At 37.0% G+C, this 15,431-nt stretch overlaps 1 protein-coding gene across 1 annotated transcript in view; it reads left to right on the top strand.

Moving 5' to 3' along the window:
- The window catches only part of musk (muscle, skeletal, receptor tyrosine kinase), a 31,734-nt gene that overhangs the window by 3,976 nt on the left and 12,327 nt on the right, over positions 1 to 15,431 (top strand). The window contains exons 2-13 of the mRNA XM_032570608.1: positions 1,427 to 1,553; positions 2,613 to 2,764; positions 2,857 to 2,984; positions 3,770 to 3,911; positions 4,026 to 4,150; positions 6,300 to 6,459; positions 6,902 to 6,908; positions 9,251 to 9,538; positions 9,651 to 9,844; positions 10,263 to 10,286; positions 10,375 to 10,463; positions 14,470 to 14,644. Coding sequence (XP_032426499.1) covers positions 1,427 to 1,553; positions 2,613 to 2,764; positions 2,857 to 2,984; positions 3,770 to 3,911; positions 4,026 to 4,150; positions 6,300 to 6,459; positions 6,902 to 6,908; positions 9,251 to 9,538; positions 9,651 to 9,844; positions 10,263 to 10,286; positions 10,375 to 10,463; positions 14,470 to 14,644 — 1,611 coding nt within the window. The remainder of the gene's footprint in view (positions 1 to 1,426; positions 1,554 to 2,612; positions 2,765 to 2,856; positions 2,985 to 3,769; positions 3,912 to 4,025; positions 4,151 to 6,299; positions 6,460 to 6,901; positions 6,909 to 9,250; positions 9,539 to 9,650; positions 9,845 to 10,262; positions 10,287 to 10,374; positions 10,464 to 14,469; positions 14,645 to 15,431) is intronic.

Genomic DNA, 15,431 nt, shown 5'->3' with positions numbered 1-15,431 from the left:
GAGCCTCAGGAGCTTCTGTGCAATAAGTGATATGGTGGAGGTTTTGGGATTGTCAGATAACATGGACACTACATAAAAAAAAAAATAATGGATTGCATATTTGTCTTAGAAATAAAAACAGCCTCTGTTTTAAATTACTATTCACATGAATACAAACAACATTAGTCATTAGTCAGAAAAGGTATTAAATAAATGGCATCATATCTTGCACCATAATTTTTTCAACACCTTTTGGTAAAATTGTCCAAAAGGATTGAAATGGTGATATCCTTCATAGGTTATATAAAAAAAAAAAAAACCTAAACAAAATACACAGTGGACATTCACCTATTTAAGACTTACCATTTGTAGGTTGACCTATTCCTGGCTTTTTCTGTGGAATGTAACTCCAAATTATTCATGCAAAACCTGCCCTTTTGCAAATTTCTCTCCTTTTTTCTGCAGGGCATATTTAGAATATTCAAAAGAAAATGCAGCTAGGGAAGCTGAGATGGTAATAATCTTTAAAGCCAACATTTCAGCTCATTGAAGAATCGTTGGTACTAACTTTTTTTTTAAGCACCAAGTAGTCAAGCAGCACCCAAGCCCTCAAGGCGAGAGCTGAATTCTTTCACTTAAGTCATTTAGAAATTTTTATTTCAAGAGACAAAACAATGTCCTTATACTGTTATTCTTTTCTCTCATGTTTTCTTGTTGCTGCTGCTCCCAGTGCACTTCCTCTCTTGTTTTGTGAACTGTTGGTGTATTAGATTTTTCTAAGTTGAAAGGAAATCCGAATGTGTTTGATCTGAGGCCAACTGTAAACAGTTACTATTACCTCTTGAAGACCATTGTCTTCAAGCGATCATTTTCTAAGAAGTTTCCTGCTGTTTCATACTTTATGTAACAGAGCTAAAAAAAAAAAAAAGATCAAACGTTTCTGGTTTTGGTTTAGTGAAAAAAAAAATGGTATGAGGTACAGAGATTATTCTCTGTTAAATCAAACTAAAATTTCACATTTTGGCAGTCTGACAACAGAAAGTAGAGCACATACTGTTTACAATGGACGGACTCGACGCATGGCTTTCCATCTTCTGATTTTGTAGTTAAAATATACTTAATGTCTACTTGAGATTCAGTCATGGTGGCATAATGCAGGATTGATGCATATCCCACACATATCAGTGATTACAAGCACTTTACTGCCATGTGGCATTATCATCTGTACTTTTCAAATCCTAAATTCAAGTAAGAAATTACTGTAATTAGGTTAAATTGACATATTAAAACAGACTAAGCAAAAGTACCAAATAAAACATTGCCAGGTTGTGGAAAACAAGCAACTTATTTCAGCTGCTTCAACAAATGTGTGAATCTCCTGTTCTAATGAATTTAGATCGTTGTGTAACAGAATGCTTTCTATTTTTGTTTTTTCTTTATTGGCTAGCACCTCGTATCATCACTTTACTAGAAACAGTGGATGTTCTTCTTGATCACAATGCCACCTTCATCTGTGAGGTGGAGTCAAGTCCCAGTGCTTCTATTACATGGACCAAAAACAATCAGCCAATCATGTAAGTTTACAGTTTCTTGATCATTTTAGGCATTCTCTTCTAAAAGTTACCACATTTCGATGGCGACATCATATACATGTTACGTACATAGTTAAAAAAAAAAGAAAGAAGAGACAGAACTAGTTAGTATTGATACTTTTCAGGAAAGCAATAAAATGCTACAATTTAAAAATCCAAAATCACAACTATATATCCCAGGTGATGTCCTGCAAGCTGGAGTGAACAGTGAATACGTTCCAGCTGTTTTACACAGATGTGACCCATATTTTTTCATGACAACATGAACAGCACAAGTCCATTTTCCAGGATATTTTGACTTCATTAATAACTACATGCTGTTGCTTTTGGATTTGCAGGTTTTCAGCTGCATCTCATTATTTACAGTCTGTGCAGAACAGTTGTGCTTCAAGCTAATCAAATCGAGATGCTGTGTCTTATTACTAGAGTTGGTTTCCTCCAAAATAAATTGTACCACAGCAGCATTTATGGGCATTACAGCAGACAGCATTAATGGAGCTAGTCATAATTTTGTCAGCTTGCACTTGGACAACCATGCTGACATCCATATTAACTTTTATAAACACAAAATACTGCATGAGATTCCACATGTTCTCCTGCAGATGCAGGTCACTGAAGGGCCACAGACTTTTCACATTGGAGTCTGATGCTGATCACATTAAAATTATAGTGTGAACAATCATATGAAAAATGGGATTTTAGCAAAACATTGCAACAGAGATTTAAGACCTGAAATATGAACGTAAGCCTCTACTACTTTTAATTTAGGAGAATTAAATAATTAGTAAAAGGCCACAGATGCTTAGTTATATCATAGGAATTTAATCTCGGATGCTAGGTTTAAAGTTTAATGTGACTACGTACTAAAAGTGAGACTCGCATAAATGTTCTGATTACAGATTCTTTTTGTCAAAATAAAGCAGATGCAACCTGTTCTTCTGTGATGCATTGGGTCTGTAAAATGTAAAAATAGAAAATTCAGAAGTTGTAACAAAATCTAAATTGGTTACTTCATCACCACACTCCCTTTTGCTCTCTCAGGTACTATGACAACCGATACCTTACCAAGGAGCAGGGCCAGATGTTGACCATCCCTCATGTGAAAGATTCAGACAACGGAGAGTACTGCTGCATTGCCAGCAACGGCATCGGAGAAGCTGCAAAGAGTTGTGGAGCTCTTCAGCTGAAGATGAGTAAGCTTTATTCTAAAAGTTTATAGTTTTAGAATAAAGACTATAAGTAAAAACTTTGTGAACCCTAAAATAGTACGTTTTCCCTAAACCAGAGCCCCAGATCAAGCGTCAACCTACCAACGTAACTTTACTGATAGAATCTAAAGCAGTGCTGCCCTGTGTTACCCTTGGGCATCCCAAACCAGATGTCACCTGGCTCAAAGACGATGAGCTTATCAAGGTAAGCACCTTTAGTATATCTTTAACACGATATCTGTCAAAGTGGATGGTGGGCCAAAGTGTCTTTTAGAAATGAAGTGAAGAATTGTTCAAAAGGGAGAAATTATGTGAAGACTAGCAAGAGTTTTCACCCATTAATTTGTTATATTTTGCTTGACTTTGCTTGGCCAATGACACGTTACATTATGACCACCTGATCGATAGGATGTTGGGCCCTTCTTCTACTGTTTTCTACTGCTAAAACAGCCCAAAACTGAAGAAACATGGACTCCTCTAGAAATCTAAGGACGTGCTTTGGGGTCTTGCACCAAGATGTTAGCAGCAGATCTTATAAATGCTGTAAAGTGTGAGATGTTGACAGATCGGACTTGTTGGTTGATGTGCATCCCAAAGATACTCAATTAAATTAGGAAAATTTGGGTAAGCAAGTAAACACCACAAGTTGTTATTCTCAAATCCTCAATTGTGCTCGCTGTTTTGCATTTTAATCGTAAAAAAGACCACAACCAAGACTGCTTTTACTGTGACTGCTTTACTATGTAGCCAATATGCTTGTTAAACTCAAAATATTTTTGCTTCACATTTATTTCCTCATAATAATACATCAACTTTGACAGCAAAATCCTTGCAGCCTAATACATCTCACCCACTCAGGGTTATAATAAAGGAAGCTTTGGTGTTCATTTAACTTTTGAATGGTTATAATGGTTTTCCCGACTCATACATGATCTTGGAATACTGAAAAGTTTAAACAAACTTTTAACACTTTAAACAAATTTCTTCCAGATCAGCGACCGCGTCACCATTCTTGATTATGGGGCACTAAAAATTCATAGGATCCAGACGGAGGATGCTGGGATGTACCGCTGTGTGGCAAGGAACAGCTTTGGTTTGGCCTTTTCAAAGCCCGTCACCATTGAAGTACAAAGTATGATGTTTACTTTTCATGCTTGCATGGTTAAACGTACTTCAAGCAGGCTGAATTTATGATTTTTTTCTATTGGTATGTTAAAAATGACACTGTGTTTGTGTATCTGCTCAGCTCCAGCACGACTCCTGCGAGTTCCAAAAGAGAAGAGAGCAGATTATGGTAGCCAGATAACCCTGGAGTGCAATGCCACTGGAAATCCTACTCCCACCATCACCTGGCTGGAAAATGGGAATACTGTGAGTGGTTGGACTTAATTTACGTGCATATGCATGTGAACATGAAGACATTTAAAATTAATTCTTCTGTTTTTCATTTTTTAAATAAAATTTATTCTTATTGTCTGCACAATTATGTAATTGTCCTCTTACAACGGCAGACAATAAATTGTGGAGTATACAGTTGTGTTATTACTTTAAGTAATGATCTCAAAACATATTTACACATCTAGTAAAGTATGTAGATAATTGTTATTTTTATCTATTAGTTGTTATTTTGTATTTAAATAATTTTGAATGTAAAGTGATTTTTGACACTCAATGACATTTAATTAACCAAACAAAAAAACTACAAATCATTTTTGAAAAATAATAGACTCTTCAGTGCTTCTATGTGGAGCTTCTATATGTGGTTGAATGAATAATTTAAATTGTATTTTTTAAAATATTATTAACAAGAGGTATATTTTCAGTAATGGTATTGTAATTTAAGCAATTTAAAGGTATTGCGTAAATAACTTTGTTGACCTCCGTACTGTTGGAAGGGGAATGATGCTCTTGTCATGGTGCTGCTGTTGCAAAACTTTTATAAAATCTCACAATCACTGAAAACTTTAGAGGGGTTAAAAAGCACATTTTATTTTGTTTTCCTTTCTTCTAGTGTTGGTTTTAGGTCACAGTAAGCTTCTGGTTCTCCACTATTAGGACACCACATTTCTCCTGATAGCTCATGATCTCAAGAATAAATAAAAATCTTATGATATATAGATGTTCATTCAAAAAAAGGTAGTCAAACTACTTCAGCAAAGTATTTCCACATCGTTAACAGTACAATCGGGTCCCCTAACTACAGCAGCAGTGTTTCTTTAAATTGCAAAAAGAAAGAGCTATTAACACAGGCAATGGCAGTTTCTCTCAAGCTCCACAATGCTCACTCCTGGGTGACAGGAGGAGTCCTGTATGACTTGTACCTAAAACATTTACTCTTTGAAGTTGATCTCTGGTGGTGAATACCTTCTAATCCTTTTCATGTTACATAGGTATCACATTTTATGAGGGACATTAATTGTATTTATTGGGGCAATCATTGGCATGAAGTGGGTAAATCTGCAGTAAGCATTCATTAAAATACAAATTGAGATTGATGCCACCTGTAATATGTTCTGGCATTTATATTTTTCCTTTGAAGGTGCAGAAAAAAGGGCTCACTTATTTGTGTCAGAACTAAAACAGAATGAGCAGTTGTGAGATTGTAGAAACGCAGCCGTTGAATCCCTTACCTTTAATAACTCTAACAGAAATTACACTTTCATTTGTTGCTTTTGATATCTGCTTTTTACACTTGCATTCACACAGATTAAGCAGTTAGTGAGCTTTCAGACGGGCCATGGGATCAGGGATATAAACAGCAGGGAGTTCTTATCATGGCGACAAAGGTTTAAAGAGATTGCATCGCAGTTATCTAATAATACCCATTATTATCAGGTTAGATAATAATGTTGGTCTTATTAAATGAGAGCAATGTGAGAATTTTGTTTCATGATTGGCTCTAAGTGTTTCAAAGTAAATGCTAGAATCACAGCCTAAGAAATCTCTAAGTTTTTGACTATAATTAAAGAAGAATGTTAAATAGGTGATATTTTTAACAAGGACACAATACTTTCCTCATGCAAACTATTAAGCGTATGACTTACATCACATACCGTCTGGGTCTTTTATAGCCCAGGATGTTACAACATGATTATAGGCCCTTGATAGCTGTAAATACTAGGTCTGTTTGCGTGTCTGTGCGTCCTGATTAAAATGACTTTGGGAGGTGATTTTCTGGCAGCTTGTTAAGGCCATTAATATCAGAGATGCCGGGTCCCAAAACAGACGGTGTGAAAAGCAACTTCAAACATAGACACAGCCACATGTCAGCAGCTAGCCTAGCCTCATTCGTTCACACATTCCCACATTGCAGGTCATTACATATGTCATCTTTTATATGGAAATGAGAATCCACTTACATACTCATGTTTTGATAAAAAAATAAGTAATAAATTACTTTTAAATGGTATTCACATGAATGACTAAAAACTGAAAAAGAACAACATTTATGACATGATGTAAACTTCTTATCTGATCTGTATCCAATACACCTTTCTCTCATCTATGATTTTATTTCCAGGTGTCAGGTGCCTCGGTGGAGGAGACTTTGGAGGGAAATGTAATACTCTCCGTTCTTAAAGTAACGGTGACTAAGTCAGCATTATACACATGTGTGGCCTCCAACAGACACAGCGGTGGAGCGAACAATGTTAAAAAAAGTGCCAGAGTCACTGTTACAGGTAATGTAGAGAAAATAGTTTTCATTGCCATCAAACTCCCATCGAAAAAGACTTGGAAGTCTTTTTATTAGTTAGAAGTTTGAACTGTTTTATTGATGAGTGGTTGTTGTGACCAGCTGCTTATTTGTGTTGTTCTAGCTGCCAGATGGTTGTGCTTTAAGTTGCTTCAGCTGTTTCTTGCTTTAAACACACCCTGCTCACAGTCATCCTCAAATGACAGTGACCACACCTGCATACACACTCCGCTCCCACCTGGTTGTCCTTCAGTCCCCTCACAGATTACTATGACTTGAAGAGAAAAGCACCATGGCTGCTTTTCGCTCTCCCAGACTGAAACATATGAATCAACTTTGTCTTTCCCATTTGTCTTGTGTCTTTGTTCTCACTGTTCAACTCGGGTTCATTCAACTGGTGTCTTCTGGACGTTGCCTCTTTCCTATAGACTGGAGGTAAGAAAGATGCCTTTTTTATCTTTGAGTTTATGGTCTTTTCTTAATGTGTTGAATGTTTATGTACACAGCCTTCTATATGTGTCCGACACCCCTAGTAGAGATGTTTAATAAGCTTTTTAAAAGACTTTATATGCTATTTTTGGACTGAACATTAAAAAATAAATAAATAAATAAATAAAAACCTTTAATTTTGGGTACAACTCATTAGAACTTAGTAACTTTTCACTTTGTGCTGAACTTACGCATGTCTATCCCACGTTTAGATGACTAAATGCATTGAGCTGCACCTGGGTGATTTGCTTTTTTTTTTTGTAAATATGCAATTGAACAGATGCACCTAGTAAAGTGGCCAGTGTGTGTCCTAATTTAATTCTGAGGGTTGAAATGCAAGTCATAAAAAAGGGGAAAAAAGGTTGATTTTGGTTCTGAGGAACAATGAGAGCCCATTTTAAGTTCACTCGTGCAGTACAACTGATGTTTAAGACCATCTGGTGTTTTAAATAGTTCATGATGCCATGCACTGGGGCCAACAGCATCACAGATCCAAAAACTGCCGAAGTGTGCGAGTAAGGTGCTTTTCTACATATTTAGTTCTTGTCTTATGTTACAGCCAATTTTAAGATCAGTTGGCATTCCAGTTATAGTTCAGGTACGTTTCATCAAATTTGACCAAATTCATATAAAGTCTTCGTCTAGACTTGCCTGTCACTGTTGCAGTTGTTTTTGAACTTTTTATGATTCCTTTGACAAAGTAAGTGAAAGGTTGAGTAAGCAATTTGGTTCATGTTGCTATTTTCTAACTTATTAAGATCAAGAATCCATGCAAGCAAGATCATCCTCACTTGGATCATGTGTTCTCTTTTCTTTCCCATTTTGAACTGTGGGTAGCCATTTCATTACTTATATATCTTATACACTTTTATACATTTTTTCCAGGAGGGGGTCAGTAAATGTTGAGGGCACAGATTTCCACCTCGCTGCCTTTTTTTTTTTTGACTGTGCCTAACAGTCTTTACTTTATTTTATGAACCCCCCATGCGAAACCTTTAACTTTTTGGGGTTTAAATACGTTACTGCAGAGACAGTAACTGTACTAGCTGTACTAATACACATAAAAAAGTCACAGACTTAGTAGGTAGGAAAAAAATGCATTAGAAAGTGACTGCTTGAAGACAAAAGTGGAGGGCATAAGAGGCTGCAGGCCATAGACAAGGTAAACGGTAACATTTTGCTGTGATTTGACATCTTATCACCACATCTGAACATAGAAATTGAACATCAAAAAGGAAAAACACAAGGATAAATGGACTTTGATTTTAACTTTGCACAAGCACCAATCTTCCCCTGAGGTGATATCTGGAATTTGTAAATGCGGTAAAACAGAATGACAACAAAAAACCTGGGTCTGAAAATAAGCCATTAGCTCTAGATCAGGGGTCTCAAACTCCAGGCCTCGAGGGCCGCAGTCCTGCAGTTTTTAGATGTGCCACAGGTACAAAACACTGGAATGAAATGGCTTAATGACCTCCTCCTTGTGTAGATCAGTTTGCCAGAGCCTTAATGACCTAATTATTCTGTTCAGGTGTGGTGCAGCAGAGGCACATCTAAACGTTGCAGGACTGCGGCCCTCGAGGACTGGAGTTTGAGACCCCTGCGTCTAGATGTAGGCGTTTAGAGGAGTCAAAATGACACACAGGGATAAACGTGTTTCCATGCCTGAAGGTATGACAGGCAATGGAGAAGTAAAAACAAACATCAAACCAGGAGAAAAACAGGAATAGAGGGAGTCTGGCACACAGGCAGGTTTTTACATAAAATGTGACAGATGTTCATTCACGAGGCAGCGAGGAAGTCCAGCAGACAGCATGCAATCCATGTAAACCTTCTACAGCTACTCACCATTAACATCTGGATCATGTTGAGATATTTCAGGTGAAAAACATCTAATATTTTCACTAACTGTCTAGCAAAGCAGTAAAAGAGGGACTGCCAGTTTTTTTTTTTTTATTCAAGTTTTTTTGTTCATCATTAGGTGAGCTGGAGAATGTAAAAGATTTACTACATGTTGCCAATAGAAAACCCTAAGAAGAATGCTACACTATAAATTGGGACATTAGTACTTGAACAACAATCTGATACAACAAAAAGACTACCTCTATAAAGTTAAAACAAACACTATTTGTTACGAGTGGTCTAGTTAAAGTGCAAACTTAAAACCAATGAAATTTTGATGATTATCTTACAACTCATAAACTGTCCAAAAACAATAAGAAAAAAACTGAAAAAGAGACACAAGAGAACAAATACTTGTTCACACACTGTTTGTCTCTTTCCAACAGACACCATCAGCAACAACAGACACCAGGCAGTCATAAAGGCATCACAGGCTACTGCAGTGCATATCGTGGAGATGCGTGTCGAACGAATCTTCGAGACGATTCTCTGGTTTTCTTCAACTCCTCCCTCTCGGACCCTGAAGGGATGCAGGAATACCTGGTTCAGAGCTGGTTGGCCGAGCTGGAAGGCCTCAGCGGACTCTGTAACCCAGCTGCACTCTCACTGCTCTGCCACTCTGCCTTCCCTGACTGCAACCCATCAGGTGGCTCGGCCCCTAAACCGGTCTGCAGGTACTGTGTGGTCTACATTTCCCTTTGGGCTGTTTCTAAATTAGAAGCGGAGAGCAATAAATACATTAAGACCATGTAATCATCTAAATTCATTTTTTCACTTTTGGAACAGAGAGCACTGCCTGGCAGTGAAGGAGCTCTATTGCCATAAGGAGTGGTTGACACTGGAGGGGACTGGTTCAGTTCAGGCTGGACTCTTAAGCTCAGTCACCGGGTCCCAAATTTTCACTTCACTGCTACCCAACTGTCAGGCCTTACCAAGTCTTCACACTGACCCATATGGTTGTACATATATCCCCTTTGTAGGTAAGATATGACATCTCAAAACTGTGATTAGTGTTCCTCAGTGACACTTCAGCTGAAAGGATAGTTAATAGTTTTTCTATATGTAAGTATATTCGTAATGGTTGTAATTGTGGGTAGATTTAAATTTCTCAAAGGCCAGGATGGTATAGGCTGTGAGTTTTACATATGCATTTTAGTTTCATCTGCATATAATAGTAATAGATAATACAGCTTAAGCATAGATGTCCTTTTCATATAGCTTTTAAAAAAACCCAAAAAACTATTTCAAGCAGATCATTTCCAACATCCTATTCTATTTCTGGTTTTCTTCCACTTAGTGTCATATCACAATTTAATATAATTGTTTATGTTGTCAAAATGAGTTTACCAGTGCTGTTTCCTCTTGACGTTCGATTTTTTTTTTTCCATTTTATTTCAGATCTCCAAAAAGATCAGATAACAAGTAAGTATGAAAAAACAAACCAGAAGAGAGAAACTCGGCAATAAAACACCAAGTTTCGTAATCCCAGTGTTTTCTTTGTTGTCAACAGCAACATGTTATGATGGCAGGGGTCGCTTCTACCAAGGCAGTGTGAATATCACAAGATCTGGAATACAGTGTCAACCGTGGAACAAACAGGTATGCAAACATGAACAACTTAGCAAATCTGCTATCATAGCAATCGGCGGCTCTGGTATTATTATCAACGTGTGTTCATGTTTAAGGTTTTCAAAAAGCCAGAAAGGGTGCTCAGAAGGGCCTAATCAAGGGGTGTGACCAAATTCAAAGGATGCTTTCAAAGGACACATTAATTTAATTAATCATTCAAATAATTAAAAGGACTTAACAAGTAATAAAACCACTCAGCCAGACTTCAAGCTTGATTTTCGGCAGCTTATGTTTAGTGCTGTTATGGTTGTTAGGTGACAGGATATATACGTGGGGTATGGGTGGTAATAAATGTGAAGGCTAGATCAGTCAATTATTAGCTTCTCACTTTGATGTCCATGAAGGCTGCGACCTACATTTACTGCTTCAGTCGGATTGGTCAAAAGAGTTTGGACACACCCAGGGTAACTCCATACAGGAACATGGTTGTTCAGATAAACAAAACAGCAGCATTATGTAATAATTATTCCTTGTGAAATGTTGGACGTATAGTATTTGCTAACAAAGTCTTATATATAACTGATATGTACAGTTTCTGTTTAAATTGTTTTAATATGCTAATCAGTGAAAGCAGTCTATTTTTGAAAAGCTGCTAGCTTCCAACTCTTATGGTTTATTTTCACTTTTAACAAACTCCTACTGATATGACATGTTTTCATTAAATATTAACTTCACAAACGCCACAAAATCTGAACCAACACTTTAGGAGCATTCCCAGCATTCCTTGCTCTCACAGTTACAAAATGCCTTGGGAGAAAAGGTTGTAAGCTTTCTCAAGATCCACAAAACATATGTCACTGGACAATCACCCCCTCAGGACATCTGCATCTCTTAAATTGAATCGTTTTGGACCACAGAGCAAACATGCAGTTGTTGAAAAATACTCAAGTCATTATATGACAAAGTTGTAGCTTAACATTTCGAAAATACAACAAATATAGTTGGTATTGCTCAGATATAAGTTGATATGTGGGAAAGGAAGCTGGTCAGCGACATCTAAGTTAGCTAAATTATATTTTACCTCAGAAAAGCACAAGAATAAAAAACAACTTTTAGCTTGTCCCCTTCCCTTCTTATTTGGGTAACTCTTAAACCTCTCAAAATCTCCAAACCTGCTGGGTGCTTTCACAAGAGCGTGGCTAAACTGTTGGGATCAATGATATCCGAGATTCCAAGATTCCAAAGCCAAAAGATTTTCCCAGATGCTTTGATCAGTTTTATGTCAATCACCCAAAAACTGACACGGACACAAAACGCTGACAAGTGCAAACATATGAATAGGCCTGGACGGGTTAAACACAAACACACACTCTGCTGCCCAAAAGTCTCTTTATGTTTTTATGGCTTTCCTCACTCACAGGGTCTTTTTGGGTGAGCTGTTACTACTCTCCTGTGCACTATTGTGTGTGAGGGAGTGTGTGTTGGTGCCAGGTCAGCAGAGAGGGAGGAGCTTCTCATGTCACATCCTGCCTCTGGAAGCAATTAGCTTTCACACGCATATGTTAAACAGACTCCAGGACAACCTCTCTCTCCTACACACCCACACACACACACACCCACACATAGCAGAGAACATTATGCTTATATACGTTTGCTCAATTGAGGAAACAATTGCTGTCTAATATGACCCAGATGTTGTTGTATTCTCTGTAACCTTTTGTTGCTTTGAACCAGTGTTCACATATTACTAAACTTTTTTTTCCCTTTACACACACCTAAAACTTCTTTATGTATAGATTCAATACAAGAGGGATGTAGTGAATTAAAATTAATCTCCGTTAGTAATATACTCTAAAACTCTGGCTTTTATGAAAGAGTGCTGAAAGTTTCTGTTTGCAACAGGTCAAGCACTATTTTTAATTTAAAATAAATAAATAATCTGCTGTAGATAACTGAAGTCAGCCCAGTTACAATTAGTTGTTTTCTGCTTAAAATGATCTGGGAATAACCTAATGCAATAACAGTTTTTTCAATGAAATGACCCATTTTATGAGTAAATGTTTGAGGCTCTCCAGCTTAGGAAAAACTACTTTTACTTATATGTTGTGATATTGTAGCTAAGCATTAATGAAAACAAAGGCTTTAAAACTTGACTGATGCATATTAATGACAACCCCTACATTTTTGGCAAGCACCAACCTTTTATTTCCTCCTTAAAAGCATTGTAATCTCATCAGAGGGCTGATTTTTACTGGAAAAGTTTTCCAAAGGGTATTGATTGATCTGATCATTCCTTAATCCCTATTTTGTGCTCTTTAATTTGACCATATATGAAGTACTTCATGTAATTGCAAGCAACACAGACAAACAAAAGAAATATCTCATTACTGTTTAGCTCTAAACCACTTATTTATTTTCTTGTATGTCAACCTGCCAGAGTAATCCAAGTGTGCAAAACAACACCTGCAGGTTATAACTGGGAGATGTGAAAAAAAAAAAAGCATAATAAGAACAACAGTGCAGCTGGCTGCATGGATGGAGGAATGAATGGGTTAGAGGATTGAATATTTTGTACTTTATTAAAAAACTGAATTTGAATTAAATTAATAGTTAATTCTCTCTTTCATGTCATTTGTTTTAACTGAGCAAAGATTAGAACTTTGTCATGCTGAAAAGAAAATACTGGCTTTTTCTGCTGGGTGTATGTAGGTTGTAAAACAGCATGAATAGATTATGCTCCGATTTCCCGTTCTTGCTAATTTGAAACAGAAAATGCCAACCTCATGCTCGCTCCTCATTTTATATGAGTGATATAGAATTTCCTTGAGAGGTTAAGAAAACTGTTTGTCCATCCAGCTGAGTTTGTGTGATTGCTACAGTATCCCATATGCAAATCTTGTACATTTTAATCATGTCAGCCTTTGTTTTCATTTAGTTTTACATTGTGTGTTAGTCTTTTCATTAATCTATCTTGCACCAAGCAAATTCCACACATAAACACCATCCAACATGCTATTGTACCAAGGGACAGTTCTTACCCTCCAAAGTAAAAGCAAGTAAAAATTGGCTCCTATTGAGGCATGTGTTTCATGTACAGTGGGATACAATCTTTTTGGCCTGAATAATAAAGTTAAAAACTGGCATGGGGTCGAATCTATGTCACTGCGCAGAAGTGGAAAATCCGACAAATTTCTCCTCATTCTGCTGTTAGATCTAATGAGTCATCCAGACCTCTGCTGCACTCAAGAAGCCAATAAAATGCAGTATACGGTCACTAATTGCATCTTCAAAGAGACTGATGCATTCAGCTGCACATTTCTCATTTTGCACAAGATGAACAGTTTAAGTGTTCAAAATTATTCAGCAGATTAAGTTACAGCTATTATGAGGTAATACAAGCTGGCTAATGTAGTGAGATTACGCCACCTTCTAAAGTTGTTCATGACATCATGGTGCATGATTAAACTAACCTGTGCAGAAAAATCTGATAAATCACTGTACTATCACTCTTTTATTTCTCTGAAAAGCCACCTGCTGTGCTCAGTGGAAATCATTTCATGTCAAAAATAGTTCACCTTAAGAAAGTTTTAAGTTTCCTAAAGTGCTGCAAGACATCTGGAGTGTAAAGATGGTTAGACGTGGATGTATTCAGAGGATGAAAACCGAATTCAATTCTCTACTAGGAGTCACTGCCATATTGATACTTTGCCTCTGGGGTTTGCTCTACACAATCTAATGGGACAAGTCAGACTTTGATTTGACTGTTGCTTTGTGATGATTATTGCACAGAGGGTTTTTGGCAGACCAAACTGCAGGCTCAATTAAGAAGCTCCCAAAATCCTCAACAGAAAACATTATGCCATGTGGTTGTTGAACTATAACTATATTGCACATTAAGCATTTCCCCCAGAATGTGCTATTTTCTGAAAAAGACGAGATTTTATAATCTGTATTACACTGGAAAGTTTACGAATATGTCATTAGTTCTATCTTTTTCTACGTATAAAATGTGTTTGTTTTTTGTTTTTTTCTGTAGGTTCCCCACCAGCACCGCCTATCGGTGGATGTCATTCCAGAGCTGATGAATTCAAATAACCACTGTAGGAATCCTGGAGGAATCAGTGACAAGCCTTGGTGTTACACCTCAGATCCTAATATACGCTGGGAATACTGCGCAGTGCCTCAGTGTGGGGAAATAATCACAGCACCAGGTTCTTTTGCCTTTAATTGTGATTTGCTTAATTAGCTGATATTCTAACCTTCTCTTACCGTTCCCTTTATATCACACTAGGGGATTCATTGGCACATAAATATTGCATATCTTATTTTCCACTCCAATCTTAGGATTTAGCAATAATGTGTTAACCCTAAAATGTCTGAACTCCTATGCTATCTTACTGACTGGCGCAAACACATTTCCAGAAATACTGGCTGGCATATAAAACTTATGCTAAGAAACTTTTCCTGATGAGAAAGCAATTTTTATTCACCATTAACCCATGATGAAAAAATGTTATTTATATGAGTCAACACTGGGAAAATGTAGAAAGTACCTTTAACAACGATGACTCTAACCTTCCTGAAAGGTATTTCAAATTGCACAGAGGGAAAAAGAATGTGAATTTAGAGATTGAAAGGTCCAACATTGTGACTCTCTCTTCAGCCACCTTCGGTTCCAAAGAACAATCATTTCAGAAGCATGCTAACATCTGTGGCTGGTCTCGGTATATGGCACTTGGCACAGCGACAATTTGTCTGCTGATTGTACCCATTCTTGTAACATAGACATCATTTTTGATTATTGTAAAAGCAAACTACTTATTCACAATATTTTTTATATTTATTCACTTAAATGTGGACATGTCAATAGAGGCGACTGGTATTTCTGAATAACTTGAGTCCTAATAGGACCTAATTGGACTCATTTCCATGCTGATTATCAAGTACAAAGAAAATCTGTATGGATTTATGTGTAGATATTGTTTCATACATCTGGAT

This window comes from Xiphophorus hellerii, chromosome 8, assembly GCF_003331165.1.
Source record: "Xiphophorus hellerii strain 12219 chromosome 8, Xiphophorus_hellerii-4.1, whole genome shotgun sequence".
NCBI lineage: Eukaryota > Metazoa > Chordata > Actinopteri > Cyprinodontiformes > Poeciliidae > Xiphophorus > Xiphophorus hellerii.
This window is presented reverse-complemented; position numbering and strand designations above follow the sequence as displayed.